We start from the raw sequence: 16,324 nt of genomic DNA, 5'->3' as shown, positions 1-16,324 counted from the left end.
CTCCAACCAGACGAGAGCAGATTTCATGCTCATCAGATGGGAGGGTGGGACTGTCGGGAGGGTGGCAGGAGTCAGACAAGTCATGGTGACTGGAAAGAGCCAAATACTTTTCATCCAAAGAATCCTGACACGCGTCATCCATTTCCTCCTCCTCCTGCAGCTCCCTGCCGAGCCCAGAGGCACAAAGATAACAGAATATTAAACGAGGAAAGACTGGACACCGCAACTTCCCCACTGGTTCTGATTGGAAGACTAAGGGAGAGGTCACAGAAGGTAAAGAGGGCATCCCTTGAAACAGGAAGAAGATAACAGTCCTCCTCTGACTGCAACTAAGTGAGGCTGCCGTGGTGGGGGGAGGGAGGGCAGCAGGTGCTCACTGCCCCGTCCAGATAACGAGTTAATGAGGAAGGAGACTCAGCTCTCCTCTATGGCGCAGTCATGACACAGAGCACACAACGAGAACCACAGGAGTTCCTACAACTCCAAAGCATAACTTCTGTGCCACTTTTCTTACAGAGGCCCGGTGAGTAAAGGCTCCCGGGGCATTGTGGGCTCCCAGACATCTCGTGCCTTCTAGGCCTGTTTCTCTCAATACTGTAAGACCATAGACACATTTTTGTCGAGCTGTATGTTGTGCTATGAAATCCTCACCGTTGAACAGGCCAAATGTGCAGACAGAAGTTATGCAACTTATCTTAGTTTTCCCCAAACAAGAGAGGACACGTGGTCTCTCTGAGTGCAGGAAATCTCTAAGATTGGTTAGTTTGCCTTGTGTCAAGCTGATTCTAGGTCCCTAAACTTGAGAAATTAATACCACGTGGAAACTAACAGGACAAGTCCCAAGAAAACAGACAGCATTCTTAAGAGGGGTGATTCGTGGTAGTGTGATGGGATGAAATAGGTCTCCTGGTACTTTCTAATTCTCCCTGGATTTGAGGTCTTCAGATGTCACCATTGCTTTCACAACCAGGATTACCAGTTACCTGGGGGCTGTTGGCTCATCTCTTTCCTCATCCTTCTGATCTTTTTGAGTTTCTGCAAATAAATTTGGACAGGGCCAGTCATCATAAAAAGTTGCTTCTTGACACATTACCAACCCAGGGGCCTGTTTGAACACAGGGACATAAGTCTTCTCAGCGTGAGAACAGGATAGTGTCAGAATATTCCAGGAGGCCTCGGGTTGTGTCTTCTGAAAAGGGACCAGGCTTCCTTTCCTGAGTCATAGGGCAGACTGTCTCTGAATTGGCAGATCAATACAACAAAGTTCTCCTCCCTGAACCTGGGCAAAGGGTTCAACATATTCTTCCCGAGGTCATGAGGAGCTCATCTAGTTGCTTTCTGGAAAGGCTGTGGCAAGATTCAGCTCTTATTCCATCAGATATGCTGGCTGCTGTTGGTTTGGAGGAAGTTCTACACCGAGACTAGACTGATGGATGGAATTTAATCACTCCTAAAGAGGAAAGAATCTAGGGTGCCACCTAGAGAACAGGATTCTTGCTATTCAAAGTGGTGGAGGGTGCCAGGGTTCACACCACGCCCCGGGTGGTAAATTTCCAGACACATTCAAGAGGTGTTTATCTTTTGACGCTTAGATGGCTCCCTACTGGGGATAAACCAACTTAGAGGAGACAGAGACTGCTGTTTGCAGTGGAGCGGGCATGGCAACGGGGATGACAGAGATTTGGCCTGGGACTCGCAAGAGTGTTGAACTACCTCACCCACCTGATGTGTGTGGTTAAACTGAGTCCTAGATTCTGATTCAAACCAAGTTAAGTCTCCAGGGCCAGACTGAAGAGATGACATATCTTGAGCTGGACAGGAACGTGGGTAACATGAATTGGACACTACCTGGGAGACCTGTTGGAGCCTTCTTCTCCTGTTGATGGGAGTAGTCAGTAGCTGCAACCAGAGCAGAGACGTCTTCGTGCTCCTCAGACAAGAAAACCTTGGTGCTGGGAGGCTCGTGGGAACCAGACGGGTACTGGTGACTGGAAAAAGTCACAGGGCCTTCATCCACTGACCCCTTCAGGGCTTCATTCACACTCTCTTTTTCCTGGAGCTCTGTGCTCAGGCTAGGGGAAAAAGGATACGATGAAACCAAGAAGGATCGGATGCCAGAGTCCCACGTGGTCCTGATTGGTGGTAGAGAGAGTGGTCACAGAAAGTGAGGGACAGTCCCCTCAAAGAGAAAGAAAACAATCCTCCTATGATGAGGGCATGGTCTGGCTGCCCCTGAGGGCAGGAGCGAGGGGAGTGGGCGCTCAGTGAACTGGCCAGATAGCACACAATGAGGAAGGAGAATCAACTCTACCTGGATGGTACAGCAATGGCACTCAGCAGACACAGAGAACCAGAACAGTGGCTCAACCGCGTGCAGAAATGGTGTTGAATTTTACATACTGCCACCCAAGGAGTACACGTTCCTGACATGTTGTAGATGCCCAGAGACCTTGTGCCTTCTAGACTTCTTTCTATCAATATTGTGACGGGACATGATTGTTTTGGTCTAATTACATTTCTTGCTATGAAATGCATGCCAACAAGCTAAAGTCCACCATGCAGAAAGCAGATATCCATCTCATCTTAGGTTTAGCCACAGAGGAGAGAGCAGATGGATTCTGTGACTACAACAAATTCCCTGAGACGGGTTAATTTCCCTTACGAAAGTATAACAAGTATCACAAAAGCAAATGACAACCTTTGTAGAAGGCTATTTCCTGATCGCTTGAGTGAATGGAATAATTTAACCAGCAGTTCCTGTCACTTTTGCCTTAGAAATCTGTGGCTAGTGTTGGCCTCTCGGTCTTTATTTGGGAACCATCCTCTTATTTTACCCATCCTCTTCCAGGCCCTGATCATTCCTTGTTACCTGGGGTCCATTGATGCTTTTTCTTCTTTGTTCTCCTGCTCTGCGTGATTTTCTGCAGAAAAATTCAGAAATTCCAAATTCAGAAATGTCCAGCAGGCACTAAGGAGTTCCATGCCACCCATTGTAAACACAATGGCCTGTCTGGTCATGAAGACATAAATCCCCAACTGCAATTTCAGGATACACTGAGAGAATCGTACTGAAAGGTCTCTTCTTTGTATTAAATGAATGCCCTTTCTTGTTCTTATGATCCGTCAGACACAGTTTCCCTGATGGCATGCTCTACGTGAACCTGGAAAAAATGTTAGACGTGTCTTTTGTTCCCAAGATCACCATGTACTTGTCCAGATTCCCTCTGGACTTCTACAACTGTATCATTTGTCTTGACGTAAAGCTGGCTGTCAGGCACAGTGGGAACTTTCTCTAAGGAGACCATAAACAAGCCTCTCAGTCTCCCCTCAAGATGTCTAAAGAGACTTCCAGTTTCTGGTCCCACATGTAAGGATCTTGGAAGTCATCACTCCTGTCCTCACAACAAAGTAGCTGAACAAACTGGAAATCGACCACTCTTCTTCGATCCGTCAGAGAATGAAGGTCAGAGAGCAAACCACTGCCCCCCAAACTGGACATACAAACAGGCTAGGCAAACAAAGAGAATTACAACCTATTGAAGCAGAAACCTAGGCAGGAGCCAGGACCAGAGGAGGAAAACTTAGCAGGTAATTGACTAATTTCTGGAGACTCAGTGTGGAGAAGTTTGAGTTAAAAGCATCAGGGGGCCCAGTCGTGGGAGAAACCCAAGAGTTCTGGAGAGTTTTTTGTCCAGGAGCCCTATCAGTTTCTCACAGTGAAGACTAGAGAAAAATCTCCTTACACCTCTGGCAGAGTGAGATGAAAGTAGCTATTGGGAGATAGATCCGGAGCATTTTGTTTTTCTTGACAAAGCCTGCTCTCAAAGAAACTATTTGACCAGAGCCTAACCAACTGGGATATTACCACAACCCAACTGACCTTGGGGAAAGGAAATGCCCAACTCCAGCCCCTCTAGCCTTCCTTTTCCATCGAGGGCACCTGGAAGGTGAACCCTGAGAAGCTCTTGTGAAGGCCACAGCCCAGGGACCCAGGCTGACTCAAAGACTGAGCCCTGATCTTAGGACTACAGAATGTTTCCACACACACACACACACACACACACACACACATCTTACCAGCACATCCATAGGGATCCTAGATGATAACAGGGGAATATAACGGAAAGGAAACAACTGAAAGAACTGCACGTTCTCAGGCCTCATTTAAGCAGAAATCACCAGGGACACTCAAGAGAGCTGAGAACACAAAACCAAGAATTCCAGAGGAGACTTAAGCCTCTGACATCTACAGCTCCAATAAACAGGAAACCCAGCCTAACCCCTAGCCAGATAAAGACAAAACTTCACACTAAGGCCTACTTACCTCAAATCCTTTACCCAGTATATCATGTTTGGCTTTTAACAAAACATTAAAAGATACACTATCAGACCAAAAAAACACAGTTTGAGGAAAGAAACTAAGCATTAGAACCAGGCTCCAATATGGCAGACATGGTGGAATTACTAGAGCAGGAATTTAAAATGACAGTGATTAACATGCTAACGGCTCCAAAGGGAAAGGTGGACAGCATGCAGGAACATAAGGGGAAGGTAAGTAGAAAGATGGGAAGTCTAAGAAAGAATCCAAAGGAGATGGTAGAAATGAAAAACACTGGGACAGAAATGGAGAGTGCCTTAGAGGTTCAACAATACACTGGACACGGCTGAGCAAAGAACCTGCGAGCTTGGAGAAATATCGAGAGAAATTTCTAAAACTGAAATGCAAAGAGGAAAAAGAATGAAAAGGAAGAGATGATCCAAGAACTGTGGAACAATCACAAGAGGTGTAAATATGTGTAACGTGACTATCAGAAGGAGCACACAAGAAGCATTTGAAGCAATAATGACTGAGAATTTCCTAAAAATTTTTTCAGTTTTTGCCACCCAAAGGTTTTTTTTTGTTTTTTTTTTTTTAATATTGGCACCTGAGCTAACAACTGTTCCCAATCTTCTTTTTTTCTTCTGCCTTTTCTCCACACATCCCCCCAGTACATAGTTGTACATTCTACTCTGGGTTCTTTTAGTTGTGGCATATGTGATCCCGCCCCATTATGGTTTAATGAGAAGCGCCATGTACGCATCCAGGATCTGAATCAGTGAAACCCTGCACTGCCGAGTGGAGCGTGTGAACTTAACCTCTTGGCCGTGGGGCCAGCATCCCCTAAAATTAATTATAGACATTGAACCACAGATCCAGGAAGCTCAGAGAATAGCAACCAGGGAAATACCAAAATGTATACACCTAGGAAAGAATGTCATATTCAAAATGCAGAAAATCAAAGACAAAAGAAAAGTCTAAATGAAAGCAGAGGGAAAAATACCTTACCCAGAGAAGAGTAAGGATAAGAGGTATATCAGACTTCTCTGAAACCATGCAAGCAAGAAGAGAAGGGAGTATAAGGAAGACACCCCACACACCTTGAATTCTGTATCCAGTAAATTATCCTTCATCAGCAAGAGAAAAAGGCAACATTCCTAGACAAAGAAGAATTGAAGGAATTTGTCACCAGTAGGCCTGCCTTGCAAGAAATGTTCAAAGAACTTCCTCAGAACAAAGGAAAATGATATAAGTCAGAAAGTGGGATCTACACAAAGAAAGGAAGAGCATTTTGAAGCAATGAATTCAAATACAATAATTTATTTGTCTTTTTCTTGATTGATCTAACTGATAACTGTTCAAAACAATAGTAGCAATAATGGATTTGGATAAGCAGCTTATGGATAAGTGAAATGAATGACAGTAATGCTCTAACAGATGGGTGGAATGAATTGGGAATACTGTGTTATTAGGCACTTGTGTTAGCCATGAAACAGTACACTGTTCTTTGAAAGAGCACTTGGATGATTTTTAAATGTACATTGCAAACTCCAGGGCAACTCCTGAAAAAGAAGAAAGAAAAAATAAGAGTACAGTTGACATGCCAAGAGAGGAGGAAAAAACGGAATCACGTAAAATTCTTTTTCACAACCAGAGAAGACGGAAAAAGAGTGGAACACAAAAAAAAGAAACCAGGAAGAGAACAATGAATATAAAACAGTAACTAATATGGTAGACGTTAATCCAAGTATATCAACAAAAACCTTCCAAGTCAGTGGTCTAAATGCACCAATTAAGGGGCTGGCCCCGCGGCCGAGTGGTTAAGTCTGTGCGCTCCGCTGCAGGTGGCCCAGTGTTTCGTTGGTTCGAATCCTGGGCACAGACATGACACTGCTCATCAAACCACGCTGAGGCGGCGTCCCACATGCTACAGCTAGAAGGACCCACAACGAAGAATATACAACTATGTACTGGGGGGCTTTGGGGAGAAAAAGGGAAAAAATAAAATCTTTAAAAAATAAAAAATAAAAAAAATAAATGCACCAATTAAAAGAAAGACTGTCAGAGCGGATGAAAAAATAAGACTTAATTAGATGATGTGTACAAGATATCCACTTTAAATAAAAAGGCACAGATAGAATAAGAGAAACAGGATGGAGAAAGATAGACCACGCTATCACTGATCAAAACAAAGCTGCAGTAGCTCAAACAATTTCAGACAAAGCAGACTTCAGACCAATGAAAATGATCAGGGATAAAGAGGGGTGTCACGTAACAAAACGGGGTCCATTCTCCAAAGACATAACAGTTTTTAAGCTGCACCTAGGAGAAGAGCACGAAAATAACTGAGGCAAAAAGTGAGAGCTGCAAGGAGAAGTAGATGAATCCGGTATTACAGTTGGAGATTTCAACACCCCTCTGTCAGAAACAGAGAGATGCAGCAGGCAGAAAATCAGGAAGGATAGAGTTGAAATAAACAGCACCATCAATCAACTTGATAGAATCGACACTTCTACAATTCTTCATCAAACGAGGGAAGAACACAGATTCTTCTCAAGCTCACATGGAACATTCTCTAGGGCAGGCACTATGCTGAGAAGGAATGAGAAGACAGAAGATACAGATTACTCATATGAGAAGTGAAAGAGGGACTGGCACTACTGATCCCATGGACATCAAATGGATAATCAAGGAATGTTAGGAACCAATCTGTGCCCTGAAGTTTGAAATGCATCCATTACTTGAAACACACAATCTACCAGAATTCCCACAAGGAGAAACAGATCATCTGAATAGGCTTATATCTACTACAGAAATTGAAACAACAAAAGAATCTTCCCAAACAGAAAGCACCAGGCCCAGATAAATTCACTGGTGAATTCTATCAAATATTTAAGGAAGAAATTAGGCCAGTTGTCTACCATCTCTTCCAGAAAATAGAAACAGAGGGAATACATCCTAACACATTCTATGAAGTCAACATTCTCCTAATACAAAAACCAGACAAAGATGTTACAAAAAGGAACACTCCAGGCCAATAAGTTTCACGAACATAGGTGCAAAAATCATCAACAAGATTTGACAGATTGAATCCAAGAAAGTATACAAAGAATTATACACCACAACCAAGTGAGATTGATTCCAGCTATGAAAAGGGGGTTCAACACTCAAAAATCAATTAATGTGATTCACCGTCCATCAGGAAAGAAACCTCTAGTTGGACCACTGTGGCCTGTACCCAGTGCATTTCTCCTCTCTGTTCCCACCCTGCCAGTGCTGCTCCTGTGATGGCCCCAAATGGGACATGGAAACCAGAACGACTGGTTAAAAAAAAAAAAATCCTCGTGAGTGGAATCTCTTGGAGCAGCTCAGTGCAGTCAGGGCCTATGACCGCCTTACCTGGGCTGAGCTTTCGGGCAAGGCGCTCCACCAGCCTGCGGCCCTCAGCCAGTCGTTCTTGAAAGCCCTGACCCTGGAAGTTGGTAGGGTCATCGTGGGTGAGAAGGTTCCTGAGGTGCTGCTTGAGGAGCACAGAGACTTCTCTGCCTTTCTCTATCGTTTGCCGTAACTGGGCCAGCTCTCGAGCCTGATCTTGGATTAGGACATCGTATTTCCTAAGGTGGCACAGAAGAGACCATTTAAACATGCAAAGAGTCGAACCATAGGTTATAAGATTTTTCATGGAGATTTGTGTGAGAACATCCCCAAGGAGCTATTGTAGCAGAATTCTGGCACATGTATGGTGACCTGCTGCTGCCAGCCTGCTATCAGTTCCCCTCCATTAAACCCAGCATATGTGGGGCTAACACCAAAGCACTCTTTCCCCGCTTACTCCCTGGCTCCAGAATACTCTACCCACCATGGAGACAAAGCACCTGGGTTCCCTGTCATCTCCTCCTCCCCCCTGCAAACAGTGTCCCAAGGCCGAATGCAGGCTGGTGGGAAAGTTCTGACCAGCAAGGCCACTGAGTCCCCCCACCATCTACAAGCAGCCACAATCCTCACACACCTTTAAAAACACTCACGTCCCCTCTTTCGGTGAGACGAGATGAAATGAGACAAATGTGAGGGCTCCCTCTCATCTCCTGGCTCATGTCACCCGAAATAACAACCCTCTCCTTGCCTTAAGCCTGGTGTTCCAGTTTTTATTGGGCCCCTCTTGTGTGGCGGGTAAAGAACCGATGTTTGTAGGTGGTAAAATTTGATGAGCCAACCAGAAGGCTCTTGCCCATGGGTCCATGGCCCCAGGCCAACTGGGATTTCCTGGGAAGCAGTCCTGCAGCCACCTCGGTCATTTGCCCTAGGGACTGCCCTCAGTACTTTCCATCTGTCTCGGAGCCACTGACCCTAGGCCCATTTTCTTATGGTGAGGAAACAGATTCTAGATTGGTTTGTTTGCTGCTTCTTCCTTCTGGGAAGTCGATGGACTCTGAAATAGAGTAAGTTGCCTCAGAGATGCCCATGAACTTCCTTCCCCTCTTTTGGGGACCCTCCGTTCACGGAAGTGCCAACTTGGGTCCTTTCCATTCACGGAGGGGCCGTCTGGGCGCGCATTTGGAGTGGGAACAGTTGTAGGACTTTCTACCCTCCATCTGGGAATTGGTTCACTGGTGTCTGGTATTTCTGTGTCTGGATCTGAGTGTCTCTCTGTCGCTGTGTATCGGAATGGGAAACATGCTGTCTGTCACCAAGCAGAGCCCATTGGGGTTAATTCTGAGTAGATGGTCTAATTATAGTTAGAAGCCAATGTCTGAAACGGGTGGTTTTCTTTTGTGACACTGTTTGACCACAATATTCTTGAAACTCTGGAGAGAAGATGGCCAAACAATGGATCTTTAAGTTAGAAAACTTTTAGAGAGCTCTCTTCATAAAGAGCTGTTTTACTGGTCCCTATGAAACACCAAATTAAAAGGAAAATACAACGACTAATCTCAAAAACATAATCAAATTTGGGGTCTCAGCTTCTTCTTGTGGTCTCACAGATGCAAATGGAAACATCAAGTTAACAAAGAGAAGTGAAGAAGGGAAGAGTGACAGAACTCACTCACTCCAACAGGATGGCAATCTTTAGTCATTAAAAAGAAAGAGCAGGGTGAATAGAACAGACGCAAATACAGTCAAAATGAAGCTTTGACTAAAACACTGCCTAAGGTTCGATGGGCTAAAGGGACCCCAGATTGGCCCCCAACATTCAAGAATATCAGACAAACTTGTTCTATTTCTTCCAGTTTGAAAAAAATTTTAAAAGTAAGTAGGCAGAAATCACAGCGAGAAACTTATCAACACTTGTTTGGGGCAACAATTAGGCTGCTCAGGTTGGTACAAGTATAAAGATTAAAGTGTTTACCCTAATATTACATGAGGAGATTACGTCAACTTTGCCTGGATGCTTTTTTGGGGTTAAATATTATGCCTAGCTGAGAATGCATTCCCTACATAACACTGTAATACCAAAACTTGTGAGTGAAATTCTAATATAAGTTATAATTAGGGGTACAAGAGTTGAAAAAATAAAGATAAAGGTTTGTCCAAGTTGGTGTATGTAAATAGACCTTCTATAAAACAATTACATCTGTTTTGCTGCATTGCATTATGGATTCTGTAGTGGGAATAAACATTATGTGTTGCTGGGGAACGTGTCCCTTGCCTGATATTGCAAGAGCTCATAAACCCACCCTTCAGGCTCTGCAAATCGAGCATACAGAGGAGCTCTCACTTTACAATGGCCAAAATGAGGCAGTTTCAGTTTACTCAAACCGATACATGCAATCGGAACAAGCCAGCTACAACAGGAAGCCTATTTTAATCTTTTGATGCTTCTAAAGAAAATAAGAAATATTTTACTGCCTCTTTAAGAGAAAAATGGTTAAATAATTGAACATGCCAGGGCAGAAGCCAAGCCTGATGCTGCTTTCTCTTCTCTCACTGAGATTTGCCACTTCAACTCCCCCAAAATGCCTGATCTGAAACTAAACAGCTGAAAATAGGCAAACTTTTGAGATAATTTGGAATTATAATGGCCACTCTGGGGAACCTCTGCTTCAGATGAGTCCACCTGAGGGGTCACCCTTCAAAGACAGGATTCAAAATCTCTTAGAACGGAACACAGTCTTTAATTAATATACAGAACCTCCTGAAAGACAAAGCTATTTAACAGGATCTAAAATGAACTTTGGGAAATCAAAGCCTGTTTAAGTGTGCTGGTTTGATTTAAAATAGACATGTTCTCAGAGTTATCGGCAGTGGATATAATGCAGACATACAGCCTGGGTTTACTCGTCAAATGAGCTCATGTTCTCTGTTACAAAATTTGTCAACAAGAGTAATAACTTAGAATAACAGCTGATTTTGTTTAATGTCTCATGAGGTTTTTGTGGACGATGTAAATATAACTCTTGAGAACGGGTAAACGAAATAGATGTAAGACTGTCACCATGCAAAGTTGTTCCAATATTGTGGACTACCGTCCCTGTGCTCTACATTCCAACCCCATGACTTACTTATTTTGTAACTGGAAGGTTGTACCTCTTAATCCCCTTCACCCATTTCACCCACCCCCAACCCCTCCTCCCTCTGGTAATCACCAGTTTATTTCCTGTGTCTATGAGTCTGTTTGTTTGGTTTGGTTTGTTTTCTAGATTCCGTATAGAGGTGGAGAAAAAGAAACCCTCCTAGACTGTTGTTGGGAATATAAATTGGTGCAGCCACTGTGGAAAACAGTCTGGAGGTTTCTCAAAACCTTTAGAAAGACAGCTTTTTTTCAGAGAAAGTCTGACAAACTGTAGTCAGTCAGGAGGTGATTGTGATTAAAGGTAAATGCGGTAGTGATTGCACCACATCCTGAATGTCCTAAATGCCACTGAATGGTTCACTCGAATTTAGCCAACTTTAGGTTCTGTGAATTTCACCTCAATAAGTTTTATTTTAAAAAAAGACTCAGGGAACCTTTGAGTAATTGGAGTCCATAGTTTACCAATTATTGTTCTCTAATGGTGTTATGCAAAATTGGGATGCATGTGGCTGCCATGAAAATTTTGGCCATTCTCCTGGTCCAGAGTTGCTCCTTGCCCCCTTCAGAGATGCCTACAACTTCCCAGCAGACCTCCAGCACAGAGCCCCGCTTACTTGAGCTTCTCCGCTAACGTTGACTTCTCTGTGGGCTTCTCCTCCTGGAACTGCAGCTTCTCCCCCAGCACCGATTCAATGATGTCTTTGCACGCTCCAGACTCTGAGGAAAGACAGAGAGGCAGGCCTCAGTGGAAAGCTGGCCATGCTGCTGTGGTCACTGCCTGCAAGGGAGGAGGCAGGCTCCATCTTCTTCTCTCAGAGGCAGATAGAACCCCAGCACCAGGCTCTCCACTGAGATTTCCACCTTCTATTTCTCAGCCTCCCAAATACATGGCATTTGGTCACTTCTCATTTGAGAGCTGAGCAAAGAGAAGCTCCAAGGCAGAGAAAGTGACCAGACAAGATTAGCTGACATTTTTCAAGCTCAGAATTCACATGCCCTGAGACTGACCCCGAGTCCTGGGCCACTTTACCAAGACTTGCAGCCTCTTGAGTAAAACACTAAGCAGCGGCATGAAGTGGCGATCCCTGTGTGCTCGGGAAGGCCCCTGGGCCTACTGATTGTTGGGCCCTCTGAGCTCAGAATTTCAAGGACAAGTACCTTCACGATGAAATATAACTGTATATGAATGCAATTCTGAACAATGCAAGGCATAACCATCAGTCCCTGAAGGAAATAGGCACAGGCTGTTGAAGAGGTTGTTTTCAATTCCAAGTAGTACAAGAAAGAACTAATAAATAGTGTTTCCGGTGTGTCAAGAACTGTTCTGGTAACTTTACAGAAATAACTCATGTGATTCATTGCAACCGCTCAAAGAAGTAGGCACTATGACAGCGCCATACAAACGGAGGAGGAAACCGTGAGGCTCAGAAAAAGCCACAGCTTGGATCTGAGCCCAGGAAGAGTAGCTCAGTCTTCACCAATGCATTGTGTGACCTCACCACAAGATCTTGGGTGACATCTTTCTTCTTCATCATCTTCAAAATTTGTTTCCTAAAGTTATGTTATGCCTATAAAAAAAGCTGTAAGGAAAACTTAGTCCTTTCTCAAAACCTCATCTCTTCACTTTCTTAAATAGCAGGTTTCAATGTTTACTTTTCTCTGCATCAGTCATTTTAAGTTAACCACTCCCACGATGGTTTATTGGAAAATAACACCCATCCAGACTCAGAGTCGTCAAGATCCCTTCTAATCACTCTGTTTGGCACGAGGCCCTGTTCTCACGATCCCTTCTGTCACCACAGCCCCCTCTTACAGAACAAGTGATTGAGCTTCCAATTGCGAGGCTGACTGTGGGAGGGAAGGGCCTGTCCCAGACACTGGTTTGAGTTTTTACTGGGGCTGGTGGCCACCCCCACTTAGCGTCATTCTCACTTGGGCCATGTCTCACAGCCCAGACCCTCAAGGTCACCCGGACCTGCTGGCAGTCCTGCATCACCAAACGTTCACCAGCTCAGAGAGACACAGAAGAGGGGGTACGGATTCTCTCATTTCCCCAGAGACACCCTCTACCTCACCCCAAGAGGCAAAGTGGCTTCCTTGGCCTCAGAAAGAAAAGCCTGTGCTCAGGAAGCACGGCTTCCCGCTCAGCAGGGTCGTCTCTGGATGGCATCACTCATGGATACCACAGTGTCAGCGAGGAGCACACTCATCTTCAGGCTCCTGTAAAGCAGGGAACATCACCTGCTTCCCCCGGTGTGTACCATCACCCCATCTCCCCAGTGTAAGGAGCACAGAGCTTTGCCAGTGGGACCTCAGAGAAGCCTGAACTGATGGAGCTCATTAGTCCCGGACACTTAGGCCAAGAGTGATGCAGGATCCGATTCCGTACACGGAGGATGCTGGGAGAAACAGGTTAGCCTGCTCCAGAGGGAAACACGCAGTGCTGTGCCTGCACCACGAATCAGTCACTGGCATTTTACCTAATCCCACCCTACACCTCACTGCCAATCTGGAAAAGTCCCTCAACTCTTTGGGCCTCGGTTTGTCCATGCTCAGCAAACTGAGGGTAAAATACCCACTTGCACCTTCCCTGGACTGTGGTGAGAATGAAGTTTGTGTTGCCTCAGGGAACAGAAGAAAAGGTCTGGAGAGTGTTTAGTTTCTTAGGGGGAACACGGTGGTCACTCATCCCTCTGCTGACCATGACCCTGTAGGACTTACTGTATTTCTGCAGCTCATTGGCCAGGATGTAGGCAGTGGACTCAGAGACAAGGAACTTCTGTTTGAGGTCTCGAAAGTCCTGTTTGCTTTGTTCCAGCTGGGACTGAAGCTCCTGGTTGATTTCCAGGAGGGTCATTTCGGCCCCCGGATCAGACACAGGGCCGAGAGTAACTGCCATGGTGACGTGGGGCAGAAGAGGTAGGGCAGGGACTGGGGAGAAGAGACCCAAACACAGAATGGGTTAAAAACAAGTGAAAGCAAATAGGTTCAATGAGGACTGAGGGGTGAGGATTCAGGAATTCTTAACTTACTGTCGGCAACAACGTGATCAACACCCCACAGCACTTGAGAGTCTGTAACCCCCAAAACAAGGTTCAAGACGCCAGAGCTCAGAGCCAAAGGCACTGCCTCTAGCTCACACTCCAACACGAGTGACAGAGGGAGGAGCCAGCGCGCCAGGTAACGGTCTGGAGTTGCAATAACAGAACTGGAAGGTGGGGGGGTGTCATGGAATCTTAGGAGCCCCTGCCTTCCAGTTGCCTAGGCCGCGAGGATACACAAGGCCCCCTGGTCTCTTCTGAAAGTCAGCACCGATGGGGCCACCCTAAGCAGCCACTCTCAAGAGGTGTCTACCCTTGTGCTGATAGTACCAACCTATTTCTTTCCAAGACATATCCAAGCCTAACAGTTTCTCAGTGTTTGTTCTTGTATGTTTACAAAAGCATCAAGGCAGAAATAGTTTCCCAACAAGTTTTATTTTCTTAAGGGCTGTCATGAAGTCACCCAACCTTCTCCTTAAATTCAAACAGAGCTTAAGGTTTTTCCACAAGTGAAAGATGTTAAATTTTTCGACTCTCATGATGATGTTCTTCTACCGTTTTTTCTATATCCATTAAAAAGTGTAGGACAACAGCAGAGTATCCTATAAAGGAATGAACAACTCATTTAAAAACATGTCTTCTGTCCTGAAACTCTAAATATTCTGTTTGCTGTATCCTTGTGTCACGTTGGCTTCTTCTCCATCACTGGGGCAGCAAGTTAAGTCCAGTTGAACACGCCTGCCTCCCGCAGTCCTCCTCTATTTCTTGGTTGCTTTTTGCATGTTGTTCATCAAAATGTTGTTCACATGTTTGATGAGGATGCTTTTAACGTCACTAAACAACATATGTCATATTTCTCACTCGTGGATCTCATTCAAGTACCACAAGAGCTCTTTCTGAGTTGTCAGAATGATTAAAATAGTTCAGGTATACTTCCCGGAATACATGTCGTGCTCATTCTTTTGGAAAGATTTCTAAACGTGACGCTACTTTTTACGTTCCCTCAGTTCCCCTACATATTGAACAGACAGGGATCCAGGGCAGTTTTCATGGAACGTTGCTCGATAGATCTCTTTGACTTGTCCTCATGCCCTGAAAAACGATGCCCTGAACCCTCTCCTGACCTTCTCAGCATCCGATGCCAACTGGGTCTTGTGAGCCTGAGACTTGGCAGGCCCGCTGTGGCATCGGCCTCTTCAGGTTAGCTGCTGGACTTGCCTGAGTTAAGGCTGCAACTGGTGTGAGCACGTGCGGCCCAGCGTTCCCGTCACAGTGCAGGATGGAGGTGTAGATCAGCCACTTTTGGAAGCTCATCTGCTCCCCGTCCCACGCCGTCCTCCACCTATGCTGTGGAATGATAGCGGCGTGAGAGCCACCAAAGGCTTTAAAGAAATCTATTTTCTGGTGTTTGTGGGACCTGACATTCGGTAGGAAAAAGAAAAAATTGTCAAATTCCTTCACTTTAAAACTGACGAAACGGAAGGCTCGCAAAAGTTACATGACATACTTGAAGTCACGGGGAGGAGCGTTTTGCAGTGCTAATTATAGTAATCATAATAACAGTAATAGTTTGTTCAGCATTATTGTGCCAGGCATTTTGCTAAGAAGCGCTGTCTACATAGAACGGCATCTTATTTTCATCATAATCGTTTCAGGTAATGTTACTGTCCATAAGCAAAAAGTAAAAAACTTGAAGAAGGGGACGTTCAGTAATTTACTTGGCCAAATTAAAAATGGAAAAAAATACGACAAACGCTTCTTCTTTATAAGAGCAAGTGAGTGATTGCTTTGCGTTCTGGAACAGTAGGAGAAACCTATTTGTCTTTATCCTGCATTTGTCCCGTTTACTGTGCTCTTTGTCTCTCTCTGTGACCTGGCTTCGCTTCTAGAGCGCTCCCTTGTCCTACTAACCCAGCTGCATGCACGTCCAATAGCAGAAGTGCCGGCTGGGCTCTTCCAGAGTCTCCCTGAAATGCTTATGGTGTCAGGACGTCAGGCACAGTCTGGAGGCGAGAGCGACCCAGATCTGAGAATGGGTAGCTGCTTTCCCACCTCATTAGTCGGCATGATGTCAAACGACAGGAAAGATGACCTCCCTGTAACTCAGGTCAGGAGTCATGTCTCAGTGCCAGTGATCTATTGGGCTGAACTGTCCTGAACTTGCTAATGTTCTGGTTTCTTGTTGAGTGGCTAGAATATTTATAAGGCTTTCTCATTGAAACTTCTCTGTTGAAATGTGCATCAATCCCGATATGATTAAATTTGGTAAGGTAAAAGGCTTGTGGAAGACTGGTCCCTTCCATGAGCAAAAGAGGGTAAATTTAACTTCCGTTCAAAGCAAGCCGGGACTTGAAATGAGGGCTTTCACTATTTCAAGGTGGACCGTGGGGTACCTCAGGCGTATGTCCCCAAGGGCTTGTGTCTGTGCCATAAACTGGATGAGGTTAAAACGGG

At 45.0% G+C, this 16,324-nt stretch overlaps 1 protein-coding gene across 1 annotated transcript; it reads right to left on the bottom strand.

Annotated features, from left to right (window-relative positions):
- Nucleotides 1–1,672: 1,672 nt before the first annotated feature.
- On the bottom strand, nt 1,673–14,012 carry LOC138915169 (neuroblastoma breakpoint family member 6-like protein). Its single transcript, XM_070219883.1, has 6 exons — nt 13,862–14,012; nt 13,551–13,760; nt 11,444–11,546; nt 7,718–7,932; nt 2,870–2,921; nt 1,673–2,072 (listed from the first exon to the last, which is right to left on the bottom strand). The coding sequence occupies exons 2-6, from the start codon at nt 13,726–13,728 to the stop codon at nt 1,760–1,762; spliced, it is 861 nt and encodes a 286-aa protein (XP_070075984.1). The 5' UTR covers nt 13,729–13,760; nt 13,862–14,012; the 3' UTR covers nt 1,673–1,759.
- Nucleotides 14,013–16,324: the final 2,312 nt, after the last annotated feature.

Source organism: Equus caballus, chromosome 8 (assembly GCF_041296265.1).
Source record: "Equus caballus isolate H_3958 breed thoroughbred chromosome 8, TB-T2T, whole genome shotgun sequence".
NCBI classification, from domain to species: domain Eukaryota; kingdom Metazoa; phylum Chordata; class Mammalia; order Perissodactyla; family Equidae; genus Equus; species Equus caballus.
This window is presented reverse-complemented; position numbering and strand designations above follow the sequence as displayed.